Below are 13,408 nucleotides of genomic sequence, written 5' to 3'. Positions count from 1 at the left end.
GAGATGAAGCATGGTCTGGGGGGCTCACCCCATGACTGCAAACGGGGTATGGGAAGCTGATGCTATGGGGTTTGCAGGCTCTAGTAAGAGGAAATTTTCCATTGCTGCGCTTCTGCAACAGAAGTTTCCTTCTTGCCCATCCAGAGCCAAAGCAGAAGTTCCCGGCAGGTTTTTCTCTCCCTCCAGGTGCCCGGGAGGCTGTTCCCAGAGCTGCGTCCTGGGCACAGGGATCAGCACTGGGCTGCGGGCTTGTGTCCATGCTGATGTGCTGGGAAAGACAGTCTGGGATCTGATGAGACTCAGCACATGGCTGAAGGTGTCTAACCAAGCTTTGAACCCGTTAGACAGTTCGTCTAAGCTTGTAGGCAACCTCCACCCCATCTGTCTGCAGTACGTTCAACAGTGTGCAACACAGCGGGACTTGCAACACTGTCAGTCTTGGTAGCTATCGAATGTACTTGTTCTTCAAGTAGATGTCACTGCAATGGGCCGTAGAGCCCAAATGCTGCTGTGCTTTCAAAAGAAAACAAAAAAAGCATTTAATTTTTGTAGTAAAGATATTCCGAAGTACTAAGTGCTACAGAAGAGCAATTGCAGCGCTGCTCTGTCTCCTTGCCCAATGACACAGGGTTTTTTTCAGCTGAATACCAGCAAGCACATGATTAAAAGCTCTTAGGAGTCTGTGGTTGTGGGATTTCCAGCGGAACTTGCTATTTCTCTCATATCTTGCCCCTTTGTTTCCCCGAGTCCAGGACAGAGTCTGAATTCGGTAATTGCCACCTGGATTTCCTTTGCTGTCTTCCCAAGGAACTTGTTTGAATAAATTGAATTGGCAAATGTATTGTTCAGCCACAAAGCGTTGTGTCAGGAATAATGTAGGTATTACCAGCCTCTCTATTACAGCGCTGAGCGCGCTGCCAGGGACAGCAAACCGATGCAGGAGAGCTCCCTTTGAGCAGCTCCCTCTGTTTCCTCTTCAGAAAGAAGTGCGCGGTTTTTTGGCTGATTGCTCCATGCTCTAAAGCAAGAGCAGAAGGAGCTACTTGGAGCTTACTCGGTGTGTGCAGAAACTCTCTCCCTTTGGGGAATTTTCTACTACTAGTTTCCTATGGCTTGTACTTGTGTTTCCTTCACTAGGTGAGACTTGGGTGCAGCAGTCACCTTGTTTTCCATGGAGCATCTGAGCAGTCAGTCCCACCGATGCCAACGTTAGGTCTGCTCAGGGCAAAGTGGTGGGGACAGGCAGGTCCTGAGGCTGTGCTCCCTGAGCAGAACTGGGCATTCAGCTGTAGAGCTTTGCTGAAGGACCCCAGGGACTGGGTTAGGCTGTGGAAACTCAGCATTCAGGAGCTCAGGAGCCTAATCAAGGCGCTAACCAGGTGCTGGGCAAGTTCTTTGGGTTGGGGACTGCCACTCACTGCATTTCTTTTCTGCACTGGTGCTTCCAAGATGGAGGTGATCTGAATGTGCCAAGGCATGAAGTTTAAAGTTCCTGAGGGATATGGGCTCACCTGAATCCTCCCTACCTTGACATGATCAAGCTCTATGGGAGAAACAAGCTCTCCTGCATGTAGGTCCCTGGAGGGTGGGGGCACAGCCAGGGCACGCCGGCAGGTCAGCAGCCAGGCGCAGTCACCACCATGACACTGACAACAAATGACAGTGACAGCAGGGACGGGAGCCCAGGACCCCCCTGAGGAGAGCTGTAACCAGTGGGAGACGGCACCGCAGTTCTGCAAACCTTGTGCCCTCGGCTGTAGGGTGACCAGATTTCCGCAGGAGATGCGGAGGGCTCTCACAGGGGAGCAGTGCTGCTGGGAGGATGCTCCATGGGGCAGGGCAGTGGCACCACCTCCTCCCTCGGCTGGGTCTTATAGAACAGAGGGCTTCCCAGTTATTAAAAAAAAAGCTCCGTGGGGATTTAACGATGGGGCTGCTCGGAGGCCCAAGGCCTGCCATGTGAGTAGGGTCCTGCAGAAGCTCCTTGGCCGCAGAGGTGACCCCGCCGTGCGGGTTAGCAGTGACATGGTGCCACCTCGTGGCACGCGGCTCCGAGTGTCATGCGGCCTTGTCCTTGTGGGATGGACATCTTTCCAAGGTGCTCCACCACCTCCCAGGGCTGCCTGGTGCCTCCAGGCACTGTGGGCTGGTAAAGGCCACCAGTAAATGGGTGGTTGGGACCGACGGGTGAGGGACTACTCTCTGGAAAACAAGGGAAACAGCTAAAACTGTTGTCCTACTCCCTAGTCCAAGTAGCGGCTGAAAAGGAGGGTATGATCTAAACTCCTGCTGTCCAGCTTAGAGCCATCACTTTTGGAGATGATTTCTTTAGGGCTGTCTGCCCACTGTGGGATCCATGCGTTAAGCAGGTCTCCTCCCCTGCTCAGTTATTCCCCCCCCGCCCCGATCTATCCTCCCAAGCTCTGCCAGGACCCCCCTGACCACCCTTCCCTGCTAACCCACAGGAGACCCACTCATGTGCACCAGAGATGGATTTGTTCCCGTTCTGTACCCACGGCATATATCAAACCCCACTTATGAGGGTTCAGGCTTGTTTCTTAGTGCTACAAAATAGGAAAGAAGGATGGCTCCGTTTATCCACGTTAAAAAAAGAAAAATAAAGACAATGCTGAGGTTTGGCACTGCTGTTAAATCATTGTCAGTTGAAGTACTTAAGGATAGAGTCTCAGTTTTCAGTGAAATGCTTTAATTCAAAACCACCAATGCCATAAATAAGGAGGATTTGGGTCTAACTTCCCGTGCTGATTGATGGCGTTACGGTAGTGCCTAGGAAATCTGGGGCTCGGTAGTCGTGGACGGGGTCCTGTTGTGCCATTTGCAGTATGGACCCAACAAAAAGACAGTTGTTATCCCAGGGAAGTCCGCCAAGGAGACCCCTAATCTGTTTTCTCCTAGATATTGGCAGCTGACATTATAAGACATTAGTGTTTGATCTGTGATCAGAAATCACCTGATAAGGGATTTATTTTTCCACTACTATTAGAAAGGCTGTTGCAATGTTTCCCACCCATTGAGACAGCCTTTTTGGAGCTACGAGCTCTCTGTACCTGTCCCGTTGCCAGCTCGGCTGCCGTCTGTGCTCTTTCCTTTTGGGTGGGGACATTCCCAAACAGCAAAACAAAAGGCTCGTTTCTGCTGACTTTTTGTTCCTCCTATACAGCACACAGTGATACTGAAGAAGGAAAAGCCTCTTCTTTCTAAAAGGATGCTCCTTTTAGAGCACCCTTCCTGGATGCTCTACAAGAGGGTTGGAGACATAGCGGGTATCAGAGGCAGTGGGAGGTATGGTGGGGTTTACCTCTAAAACACCAAACCTGAGGTTTCCCTGGAGAGCTAAGAGCTGGGGATTAGCAGCGCTTGGTCTCTAATTGAAGTTCAGTCTACAAAGCAGAGAGGTTTTTTTAGTATAACCCAAGGAGAGAATTTAACATTCTCGTACAGATATATATCACCAAAAATTAACCATCAGAGGATGCCCTTTCCAGTTTACTTCATCATTTAGGAATGCGGTTTTAAATAAGAGACTCTTCTATCGAAGAAGTGAGCTCATGCCGGTATAATGGTACCTGTGTAAATCCAGCAGCGTAACAGTGGCTGCGGCGATGAGCCCTTAGGCCTTTAGCAAGGATTTGCCAAGGAGCCTAAGGGCTGATACACCCTTGAAACTCAATGGGATTTAGGTGCCTAAATGCATTAGGCTGCTTGGAAAATCCCAGCCTTTGAAGTTAAAGTAGGCACTAACAAAAAATGGCTAAAAAAATTTAAAATAATAAAAGTCAGGCTAAAGCTGCTGTGAAAGCAGTGGGTGCTCTGAGTTTTGCACCCGAAACAAGGCAGCGGGAGGTGGCCACCAAAGGCAACCAAGGGGCTCCACCAGCGTGAAGGTTCAGAAGACCTCCATCTCTGATGTCTCCCACCCCGTCAGGAATTGCAGGATGGCCCCTCTGAACCATTTTCGCTTCCAATGGGTGTATGCTTGTGTGGGAATGATCCAGGCCGTTCAGCTGGGGACATCTGCCTTGTGAGAGTGTATGAAGAAAACATTAAAAATGTCTTTTTTTTTGTTGAGAAGAATCTTAGGACATTAAAAGTTGGAGAACTCATCTTCATTATTTCTCTTTAAAGTTACTTATGAATTGAGAACGGCTCTGCTCATATTTCTCTTTTATTTGCTATCTTCCCAGGCTAAAGTGTTGTCTATTTATCTTACAGATTAGGTTACTTTTTATGGGGATCCTGCTATTATATTTCACCTCTAACTTTGTTAGTTTGTGTTTGATATTAAATTACGTTGAATAAAATGGCCAGCTCAAGGACATTTCTCAGCTTCATCCTGAAATGAGGTTCTTAATCCTGTTTCTGGGTCTGCCCCTGTAGCCCAGCCCACGGGGACAGGATTGGGTATGTAAGAAGGGCAGCAGAGGAGTGTTTGTATCAACTATGGGCTTTGCAGGGTGAAGCTGCAGGAGAATCGTGACTGTAAAAGCAGTCGGTTCATGTACAGTGATTTTGGAGGCATCTCTTTAGAAATGGGTTCTAATAATATTGACATCATCACAAGATAAGATCCAGGACTAGTTAAATCACAGCCTCGCAACTCAGTGCTCCTTTGGGGCTTAGAAGAAGTTGCTGAGCTGTCACTCTAAAGCTGATCATGGGCTCGTTTAACTATGTCATCCCATAAGACAGCCCTTTCAATTATGTCAACCTGTCTGCTCTCCCTAGACTCTAATTTTAGAGCAGCAGTAGCTAATATTCTTGGAAAACTGATCCGCCTCCACAGATCTCTCCTCTCTGTCTGCTGCTGTTAACGGAGTATCCTGTGGGGAGATCGGACCGCTTTACTTCCCCTCCTGTAATAAACCTAATAAAAATAGGTACCATTAGGTTCCTTTGTGTGTGGTCTCTTTAAGACACTTATCTGAGCTATGTAATGGAGATGTCACTTCTCCTCCACAGAGGGATCTGGCAGCACCACAGGGTCATTGCAATAAAAATAAAATTCAGTTTTAAAAGCCTGGTACGAAATTATGAGCCGAAAAGCGGGACGATGGGATTGGAGTTCAGAGACCTGGAAGAGGCAAATGTGAGCAGGAGTCACCCGAATGTTAATGCTGCAGCGGTGGCTCCGCAGCTGGAGCAGCAAGCAGGATGCTCGCAGTTGGCGCAGGAGGACCACAGGTGATGGGGTGGCCCTGGGGACCCCGGCGACAGGGGACTTGTCCATGTCTTCTGGACGGTGCTGGGAGGAGTTTGGGGCACACAAGGCGGAGAGGAGGTGGATGGACCCAGCTGTGTCAGCCACGGGCATCTCTGTGCTGTGCTGCCTGCCATAACACACCTTGGTGGGAAGGGGACAGACCCTGCCCTGAGAGATAGAATGGAGCCAGCCACATCCCTGGCTCCCCATCCATGCCATGTCCGTAGCTGGCAGGGATGCGGGACAGTCGTCCCCCTGCCATCCCACGAATGTCCCCCTGCCCTCACAGGCTGGCAGCACTGGAGGAAACGAAGCCGCCCTTGGGCTGTCCCATTTGGGTTTTTTATCGTATCTGCCATGGCATTCAAAAGCAGCAAGGACTTTCTCCAGCTATGCAATTAGAGCTGCCATGACAGAGGGGACAGGGAAGGCCTTTGAAGACCTTCTCTCTCTCTTCTGGGCAGTGTGACAGACCATTCGGCCAGGTCAAGTCTTCCTTGGCCATTGCTCCTTTGTGCTTGGCCTCCACCAGGCTGGACTGGCCATACTGGAGGACAGTAGTGTGCAGGTCTGAGGCTGTCAGAGGATTTTCTATTTGCAGAGCAATTCTAGCCTTCTCCAAGATAATGACTCTTGGGGGCCCTGTTTGAAGGAGCAAACATCCGTGAAGCTGAGGAAGGCTGTGATCCTCTTCAGAGGTGTTTTATTCCCCCTTTAGGATGCAGTGTGGGTCCTAAGGCAGACCATGCTGGTGAGGTGGATGGTGGTGTTTAACCCCCCCCAGAGCCATCAAGAGGCAACCCCAAGTCCCATGGGAGAGGAAAGGAAGGACAAAGAGCAGAACCACAGGACAAAGGAAAAAGCAATAGCCCTCCTCCCCGAAAAAAACTAGAAAAGGAGTAAAACAGATGGAGGGAAAAAGAGGAGGCAGAGAGATCGTGCAGAGACAAGGGAGGGAGTTGACCCCCATCCATCCCACCCAGCATCACCTCTCTGGTGGCAAAGGCCAGCCCTTCCCTTTGCAGACCAGGTTATATAAAACACAGACGCCGTGGGCTGCTGGAGAAGGATACCTCCCCCAGACTCCAGCAAGTTAGTTACACATAGCTTTCCTTTCATAAATCCATGTTGGCTGCCCCTAATCGAATTCTGCTTCTCAAGCAATTTCCCTTGCTAATTCCTTCCGAATCAGTTCTAACCCACCTATCCCCCTTGTCGCTAAGCTAGCCAGCCTCTAATCACACGCTGCACTGTGTGATCCTTTCCCGAGTAATACGGGGTTTGGCACTTTCCTCCGGTTCTCAGCAGCCTAACCTGTCAGGAGCAACCTTCTAAAAATATCACTAAAGAGCCTGGCTAATTTCTAATCCTCGTTTCTATTAAGACGGCTGCCTGTACTATGTGGGTTTCCAGACCTGGGATTTACAGTCTTCCTTAAGAGCGTCTAATCTGCGCAGAGCCATTTCTGTTGTTATCCATAGGCAAACTCCTCCCTTCCCCACCATAAAACATGATCCCCTCGGCAGTGGCTCTCCAGTCTGCAGGGAAGCATCAGCCGGCCAGCGAAGACACCAGCCTCTTCTTCTGTGCCTAGCTCACCCCGCCGCTTTTTGGCAAGCCTTCCTGGGGAGATCACTGGGGTCCTGGTCCTCTTGGGCGCTGGGTAGGTGCTTTGTATGAGAAAAATCAGCCTGCGAGCTCAGCAGGGCAAGTGATTTTCTTTGCACTTCCCAAGTTCTCGAGTGTTGTGTAAATAGTATAACGGAGCTGATGTTCAGATGCATAAATGAGCGAAGTTCTGAAGTACCTCATATAACTGGACTTTCTATTACTGTTTGTATTTGGATATTTTTTGCTGTTTCCTCCTTCTTTTTAAACACTCCCCAACTGTCAAAACCAACCAGGTCAGAAGAACAAATTGGGGGAGAGTGCCATGCTCTGGCTGCCCCCCACTGCCCCGGTAGACGGTAGCTGGCTCAGCTGAGGCAAGGGAAATCTTTTTAATCACATGCCATTGGGCAAAGGAATCTGGTGGAAGATGCTGCATGACCGTATTGTCAAGTACCGGGCACCTCTGTGCACTAAAAGGAACACGGAGTGCTAAGGCTCTCCCTGGGCTTGAGACCACCAGGGTTTGCATTGAACGCGACTCAAGAGGCAGGTCCTGCTTCAGCCCAAGGGTGGGACCATCAGCAGATGAACAGCATGACGTCTGATGGAAACATCTACCACCGCTGCAGAATGCTCTTCAAGGACACAGCTGGACAATGATGGCTCTAACTTACACATTCAAAGCAAGGTCAGCCTGGTTCCTTCAGCTGCTGGTTGTACAGACACAGTGAGAAGAAATGTAAATCAAAGGACAACACTGCTTTCAAGGCAGATGGCCAGGGAAACTTTCACACTAGAAACTTGAAGCTCCCTTTTCATCATGAGAGCAGTGAGGTTGTGGGACAGCCTTCTGATGGGAATAAACTGCTTTTAACATTGGGTTTGGTTTGTTTATGAAGGGAATTACATGAAGTAGTTATATGTTTAATAGAAGCTTGAATTGAATGACCCAGAAGGTCTCTTCTCTTCTCAGTCTCCAAAGCCTGTGTGTCTATAACCATGCCGGTCAGAGGGTAGGACTCGGTCCGCTTGGCACACCACTGCCTTTCACACTGCTCCCAGACCTGAGCTGGTATCTCCCTGTGGGGCTACATCACAGCCCCAGGGCGTCCCCAGGGCGGCTGTGGGTGCTGCCAGCATGGACGTGGCACAGCTGTCCAAGAAGACCCCATGCAGCAAGCACCACAGCGGAGGAGATGAAATCAGACTTCGTCCTTTGCAAACCAAGGACCTGCGGCAGAATGCAACACACTGTCATCGCAGTTGTTCTTTGGAGAAAGGGCTTTAAATGAGGATCTTCTGTAATTTTATGGGTCCAGGTGGGAAAATTAATATGCATGGGATGGCCCGGAACAGCGTCTGGCTGGTGACGCGGTATCATTTAATCCTGCAGGACTGTGCTGCTGGGAAGACCATAATACTGGCGTGGCCGGCTGTAAGCTGGCACGCACAGTGGGAGTCATGCGAGCGCTGCGTGGCAAGGTGACGTGGAAGATGGATGGGTGGCACATGCCATTCCCAGACTTCGACAGCACAAATTGGCCGTTCCAGTCAGTCACCACATGCCTTCCTAAAGCTCCTCTTCGATCTCATAGCTCCACTCTGCCCCTGAGTCATCTACTACAGGAGAAAGTCAGGTGTTTTCTGGGGAGAGCAGGGGCAGAACAACATTTTGTCATTTCTCAATCCCGTAACAAATGTCATTAAATCCTCACCTCCTCCACGCGAAGCCTGTATTGTTACACACATTCAAAGATCAACATTTCTAAACTACACTTTGATCTTGAGGTGCCTCGTTAAAGTGAGATAAGCATTTAAAAACAGAGACCAACAAGGAAAGTTTTTATCCAGTTGACTTGTGCAAACCCACAGCTGCAGCTGAGGCTTGTCCACCCAAACCAGTTAAGCACATTCTGAAGTCCTGTAGCGGGGCCCTGAGCATCAGCCTGCTGTGATGAAAACACCCTCTCTGACCGAGCTCTCTGGATTTATTTTAAAGTTTGGAAGTTGAGCACTGAGTTAAGCATTGCAATCCAGAGGGGTGGTGCAGCAGCCCAAGCCCTGATGAAAAAATGAAATGAAAATGGAAGCAGCAAAGGGCTGAGATACTTGTGTCCTCTGGAGCAAACAGTCCAACATGGACTTTTCCAGGGCACTCTCCCACATGTCCTTATTTGAGACATGTCTCCCATGGCCAGGACAGCCCTACACTCTCATCCCTTTGGGCGCCTGTACAACAGGGTATTCACAGCAGCGGGACTGCTTGTGTCACGTTGACATGATCCCCTGGGGAAGCTGGAGAGGCCCTTGTCTTCATCATCACACCCTCTCTCACCCTCACCCTGAACTCATCTCCATGCCCTTCCCCATGCCCTGTTGCGATCCCTTCCTGTTCCCCCATCCCCATGCCCATCCCCATGCCCAATGCCCACCCCCATGCCCTTCCCCATGCCCTTCCCCATCCCCATGCCCTTCCCCATGCCCATGCCCTTCCCCATGTTCATCCCCATGCCCTTCCCCATGCCCATCCCCATGCCCAATGCCCATCCCCATGCCCTTCCCCATGCCCATGCCCTTCCCCATGCCCATGCCCTTCCCCATGTTCATCCCCATGCCCTTCCCCATGCCCATCCCCATGCCCATCCCCATGCCCTTCCCCATGTCCTTCCCCATGCCCTTCCCCATGCCCATGCCGTTCCCCATGCCCATGCCCATGCCCATGCCCATGCCCTTCCCCATGCCCATGCCCATCCCCATCCCCATCCCCATCCCCATCCCCTTCCCCATCCCCTTCCCCTTCCCCATGCCCATGCCCATGCCCATGCCCATGCCCATGCCCATCCCCACGCCCATTCCACGCCCCTTCCCCGGCCCCCCGCCCAGATCTGCCCTGTCACGGCCCCGCCCCCGGCGCATGACTCAGCACACCCCCCGGCCGCCGATTGGCCGCCCGCCTAAAACGCGCAGCAAACGGCGACGGAGGGCGGGGGGCGCCATTGGCTCGGCCCGCCGTGATGTCATCCGCGGTGGCCGGGGCGGGCGGGAGCGTGACTCAGCACGTGGGCGCGGGCCGGGGCTGAGTCAGCGGGAGGCGCATAAAGGCAGCGGCGGCAGCGGTGTGTCCTCGGGGCGGGGAGCATGGAGCTCCCGGGGCTGGGCGAGCACTGCTCGGAGCGCACCTGCAAGCGGCTGGGTAAGGAGCGGCCTCGGGGCGCGGTTGAGGGCGGGGAGCGGCTCCCCGGGGGCTGCTCCCCCCGAGCAGCACCCGTCTGGATGGCACCCCTAAGGAGTGGGTGGCTTGTGTCCTGGGGCGGCCGAAATCGGGTACCCCGAGTCTCTTCGGTAAGCGAGGTTCTGTACAGGGGTGCTCTGGTTAGTAGCAGATAGCGGTGCTGCCTCTGTAGTCCCTCCTAAATAGGTCTTGTAGAGAGTAATGGTTGAGCCCAATGAGTTTTGTTCTCGATGTTGTTAGACTGTTAAGGGATGCTTTTTAAAGAATAGAAATACTTTTGAGCCTGGGCTTTGGATTTGTACTTCAGCTCCTAGCTCTTGACTAATGCCTCACTACAAGTTTCTGCATTCAAGGAGCTCCTGAGGTATTTATGGCTTGTGTTAGTCTAACACTGGATAAAAAGAGGCAAAACTTATCACTCTTACTTTCTTACTTTTAATATTCGTGAAGGATGATATGCTTTCTGTAGAGATAATTGGATTGTCACCAGACAAAAAGTTGCGTTAGAACTTATTTGTAGTCTTCAGCAAGTACTCTTACAGCTGTTAGCTCTGCTCCATGAGAATCTGTTTTCCTTTTTTTATTCTTCTCCCAGACTTCCTTCCTCTGACATGCGATGCTTGTGGGAAAGTCTTCTGTAAAGATCACATCCGTTATGATGACCACAAGTGTAGCTCTGCCTACAAGAAAGTAAGTTCCTATACATGAGTCAGTAATTCACACTACAGAATTGCTAAGTCATGTATAAAGGCTGCTCTGAAACTTAACCTGTGGTTTCAATAAAAGCGGATGGGAGAACCACAAGATTTAAGTTAAGGATACAGCTGAATTTCACATATATAGAAACACAACACTTCAGAGCTCAGTACTGCTGGATTCTAGCTTCTTTCACTTACACTGCATCTTCCCAGAGAGGAGTGCTTTATATTTTATTTATTGTATTGTGGCCTAAAACTTTCTGCAGCCCCAGTCCTTTAAGTTGAAGACAGGAAATATGAAACTACAGAAGAAATAAATAGAATAAGTAGGGCCAGACTTTGATCTCTGGCCCATACTTGGGCTTTGAAATGTTCAAAGGCTGTAATTCCAGAAAGCCTAGAGGCATATTTAAAGTCAGCTTACCAAATATGTTGCTACAAATTGATTTGGCAAAGCATGTCTGACTTTTTTGGATAATGATTTGCAGTCACCTTTGTGAAGTATACCTTTAAAAGCATTAGTAAATGAGTAGAACATAAAACACTTGTGAATACACTTTTATCACCCATGGGTAAGAGAAGGGAAGGACAGAAAAATAATTGGGTTGTATGTTCTTAGAGTGTGCAGGTTCCGGTGTGTCCGCTCTGTAATGCACCGATCCCTGTACAGAAGGGGGAAATACCAGATATCGTGGTTGGAGCCCACATGGATAAGAACTGCAAATACAATCCAGCACAGCAAAAGCAGAGGGTAAGGAAACTGCTGTTGAAGTCTAAACTGCCTGCCTAACGCTTGTGAAGTTAAGTCTTCTGAGAGCAGAATGTGTAGAAGCTTGCTCTGTTTTATCTTAATTCTAAGGGCATTTGAGCATTCGTGCTTCAGCTTGGTCATTACTTGGAAAGATGATCACAGAAAGCAAGCAAGCATTGCCAACTTTGTGTCCTCTGTTACTTAGATCTTCACAAACAAGTGCTTAAAGCCAGGCTGCAAAAGGAAAGAGATGATGAAGGTAGTTTGTGAACAGTGTGGTGGCAACTTCTGCATAAAACATCGGCATCCTCTGGATCACGACTGTAAAGGGAGCAGCCATCCCACCTCCAAGGCAGGGTAAGCTGTATTTATGATACTTGAGCTCAAGGTGAAATTTCAGAGCTAGTATCAAGGGTTGGTGGGGAGCTCAGACAAATAGGGAATTCTGTAAACTACTGGTCACTTGGATAAAATAGCCACTATTTGTATTTTGGGACTAATTTCTGAAAGTCTGTGAGCCAAGATAAAAGCTTCTTGTCAGATGGCTTCCTAAAATTCTTCCAAGCTTACCTATCTTGATAGCATGACTCTCAGTGTCTCCTAACTGTGAATAGACACTAGCCATCTCAAGCACCCTTTGGGGTCTGCATCTAAATACTAGAATCCTAAAGTTTTTCCCAGCACCTTGAAGTAACAAAGAACAAAATCAATACCTTGCCAATCAAAGTTTAAACTTAGTCTTAATAAAAATCTGTCTCTTGCAGGCAGATGTACCTTCCTTGTTCTGTGCAATAGGACTGTTAAGACTTGTGTGACAGATGTAGATAATTAAACTGGATGGAAGAGTGAAACTACTGGCAGTGTGCAGAAGAGGTGCTGAGCCTGGTTGTATTTCTTTGTAGATATGCAGCTCTGATGAGAGCCTCTCAACCTGCCTTCAAGTCAACGGGAGCAATTGGAGCTCCATCTAATGGGAGTCTTCAGCACAACAGGTATAAACTGCAGAATGAGAAAAAACAATGATGATTGTTTAAAAATAGTCTTGTGTCAACACAGTATAGGAGTGCCACTGTCATACCACTAACTGCGCTAGAGTTGGTAGCTGACCTTTGAACAGCGTTGGGAATGTGGCAGAGGGGTTCTGACAGCACAAGTAAATCCTTACTTCTCTGTACTGTAGTGATTAAAATAGCTATATAGACACAAACAACAACTTGAGGTCCTAATGCAACAGCAGGCTGGTCTCCCACCTGCTCAGTGTGAGGCTTGGTCAAGCTCTGGAAAAACGGTATGTCGTCAGAATGCTGAGGAAAGTATAGCAAACATCTGAATTAAAATAAATGGCCCAAGCCCTTCCCTGCCATGTTGTTTCTCCTTGTGACTGAAAGCTTTAGTTGTATAACTCTGACAGTGCATTCTTATGTCTTTCAGATGCAGATAGCAGAGGCTCTTCACATCTGGATCAAACCTCTGTCTACTTTAAAGTTAATCTTGTCTATAGGTCTTTAAAATGTTCTATGCAATTAACTTGTTTTGGTATCGTAATGTTTTATGCATTCAATAAACCGTCAGCCTTTCCAAGCCAACTTTATTTTTTCCTATATTTGGAATAAAAGCTGTAATACTATGAAAAATACTTGGTGGAGGAAACTGGGGAATGGTGGTAGGAAGATGACTAAAATTAGTATGAAACACAGTCAGCTTTGCTTAGGTCATGCTAAGTCTGAACTAGGAGTTTCCTAAGATGAAAGTCTGAAATACAAACTACTGTCATATGTCTCAATCCTTTTGGAAATGAACTGGCACACAGTGCAGCATTCTGCCTGACAAACAGCATGCATCAACATGAAGCCAGTTTTATATAAGCTGCCTCTTGGTTTCTGAATGTCATTGGA

At 49.0% G+C, this 13,408-nt stretch overlaps 1 protein-coding gene across 3 annotated transcripts; it reads left to right on the top strand.

Moving 5' to 3' along the window:
• The first annotated feature begins 9,851 nt into the window (after positions 1-9,851).
• On the top strand, positions 9,852-13,094 carry ZFAND2A (zinc finger AN1-type containing 2A). 3 transcript variants are annotated; one of them, XM_075165275.1, is made up of 6 exons: positions 9,853-10,025; positions 10,660-10,754; positions 11,382-11,513; positions 11,719-11,870; positions 12,416-12,505; positions 12,945-13,094. In XM_075165275.1, exons 1-6 carry the CDS (start codon positions 9,971-9,973, stop codon positions 12,952-12,954), a joined length of 534 nt encoding a protein of 177 aa, XP_075021376.1. In that variant the 5' UTR covers positions 9,853-9,970; the 3' UTR covers positions 12,955-13,094. The 3 variants fall into 3 exon arrangements, with proteins under 3 accessions (XP_075021378.1, XP_075021376.1, XP_075021379.1); XM_075165277.1 differs by lacking the exon at positions 12,945-13,094 and having other exon boundaries at positions 9,852-10,025; positions 12,278-12,505; XM_075165278.1 differs by lacking the exons at positions 12,416-12,505; positions 12,945-13,094 and having other exon boundaries at positions 11,719-11,874.
• The last annotated feature ends 314 nt before the right edge of the window (positions 13,095-13,408 follow it).

Source organism: Calonectris borealis, chromosome 16, assembly GCF_964195595.1.
Source record: "Calonectris borealis chromosome 16, bCalBor7.hap1.2, whole genome shotgun sequence".
In the NCBI taxonomy this organism is placed as follows: Eukaryota; Metazoa; Chordata; class Aves; order Procellariiformes; family Procellariidae; genus Calonectris; species Calonectris borealis.
This window is presented reverse-complemented; position numbering and strand designations above follow the sequence as displayed.

Excerpts from the sequence above, each read along its gene's own strand:
- ZFAND2A (XM_075165275.1), top strand. The coding sequence starts at position 9,971 with ATGGAGCTCCCGGGGCTGGGCGAGCACTGCTCGGAGCGCACCTGCAAG. Across the intron at positions 10,026-10,659 it reads GCGCACCTGCAAGCGGCTGG|ACTTCCTTCCTCTGACATGC; the intron begins GTAAGGAGCGGC and ends TTCTTCTCCCAG. Across the intron at positions 10,755-11,381 it reads GTAGCTCTGCCTACAAGAAA|AGTGTGCAGGTTCCGGTGTG; the intron begins GTAAGTTCCTAT and ends GTATGTTCTTAG.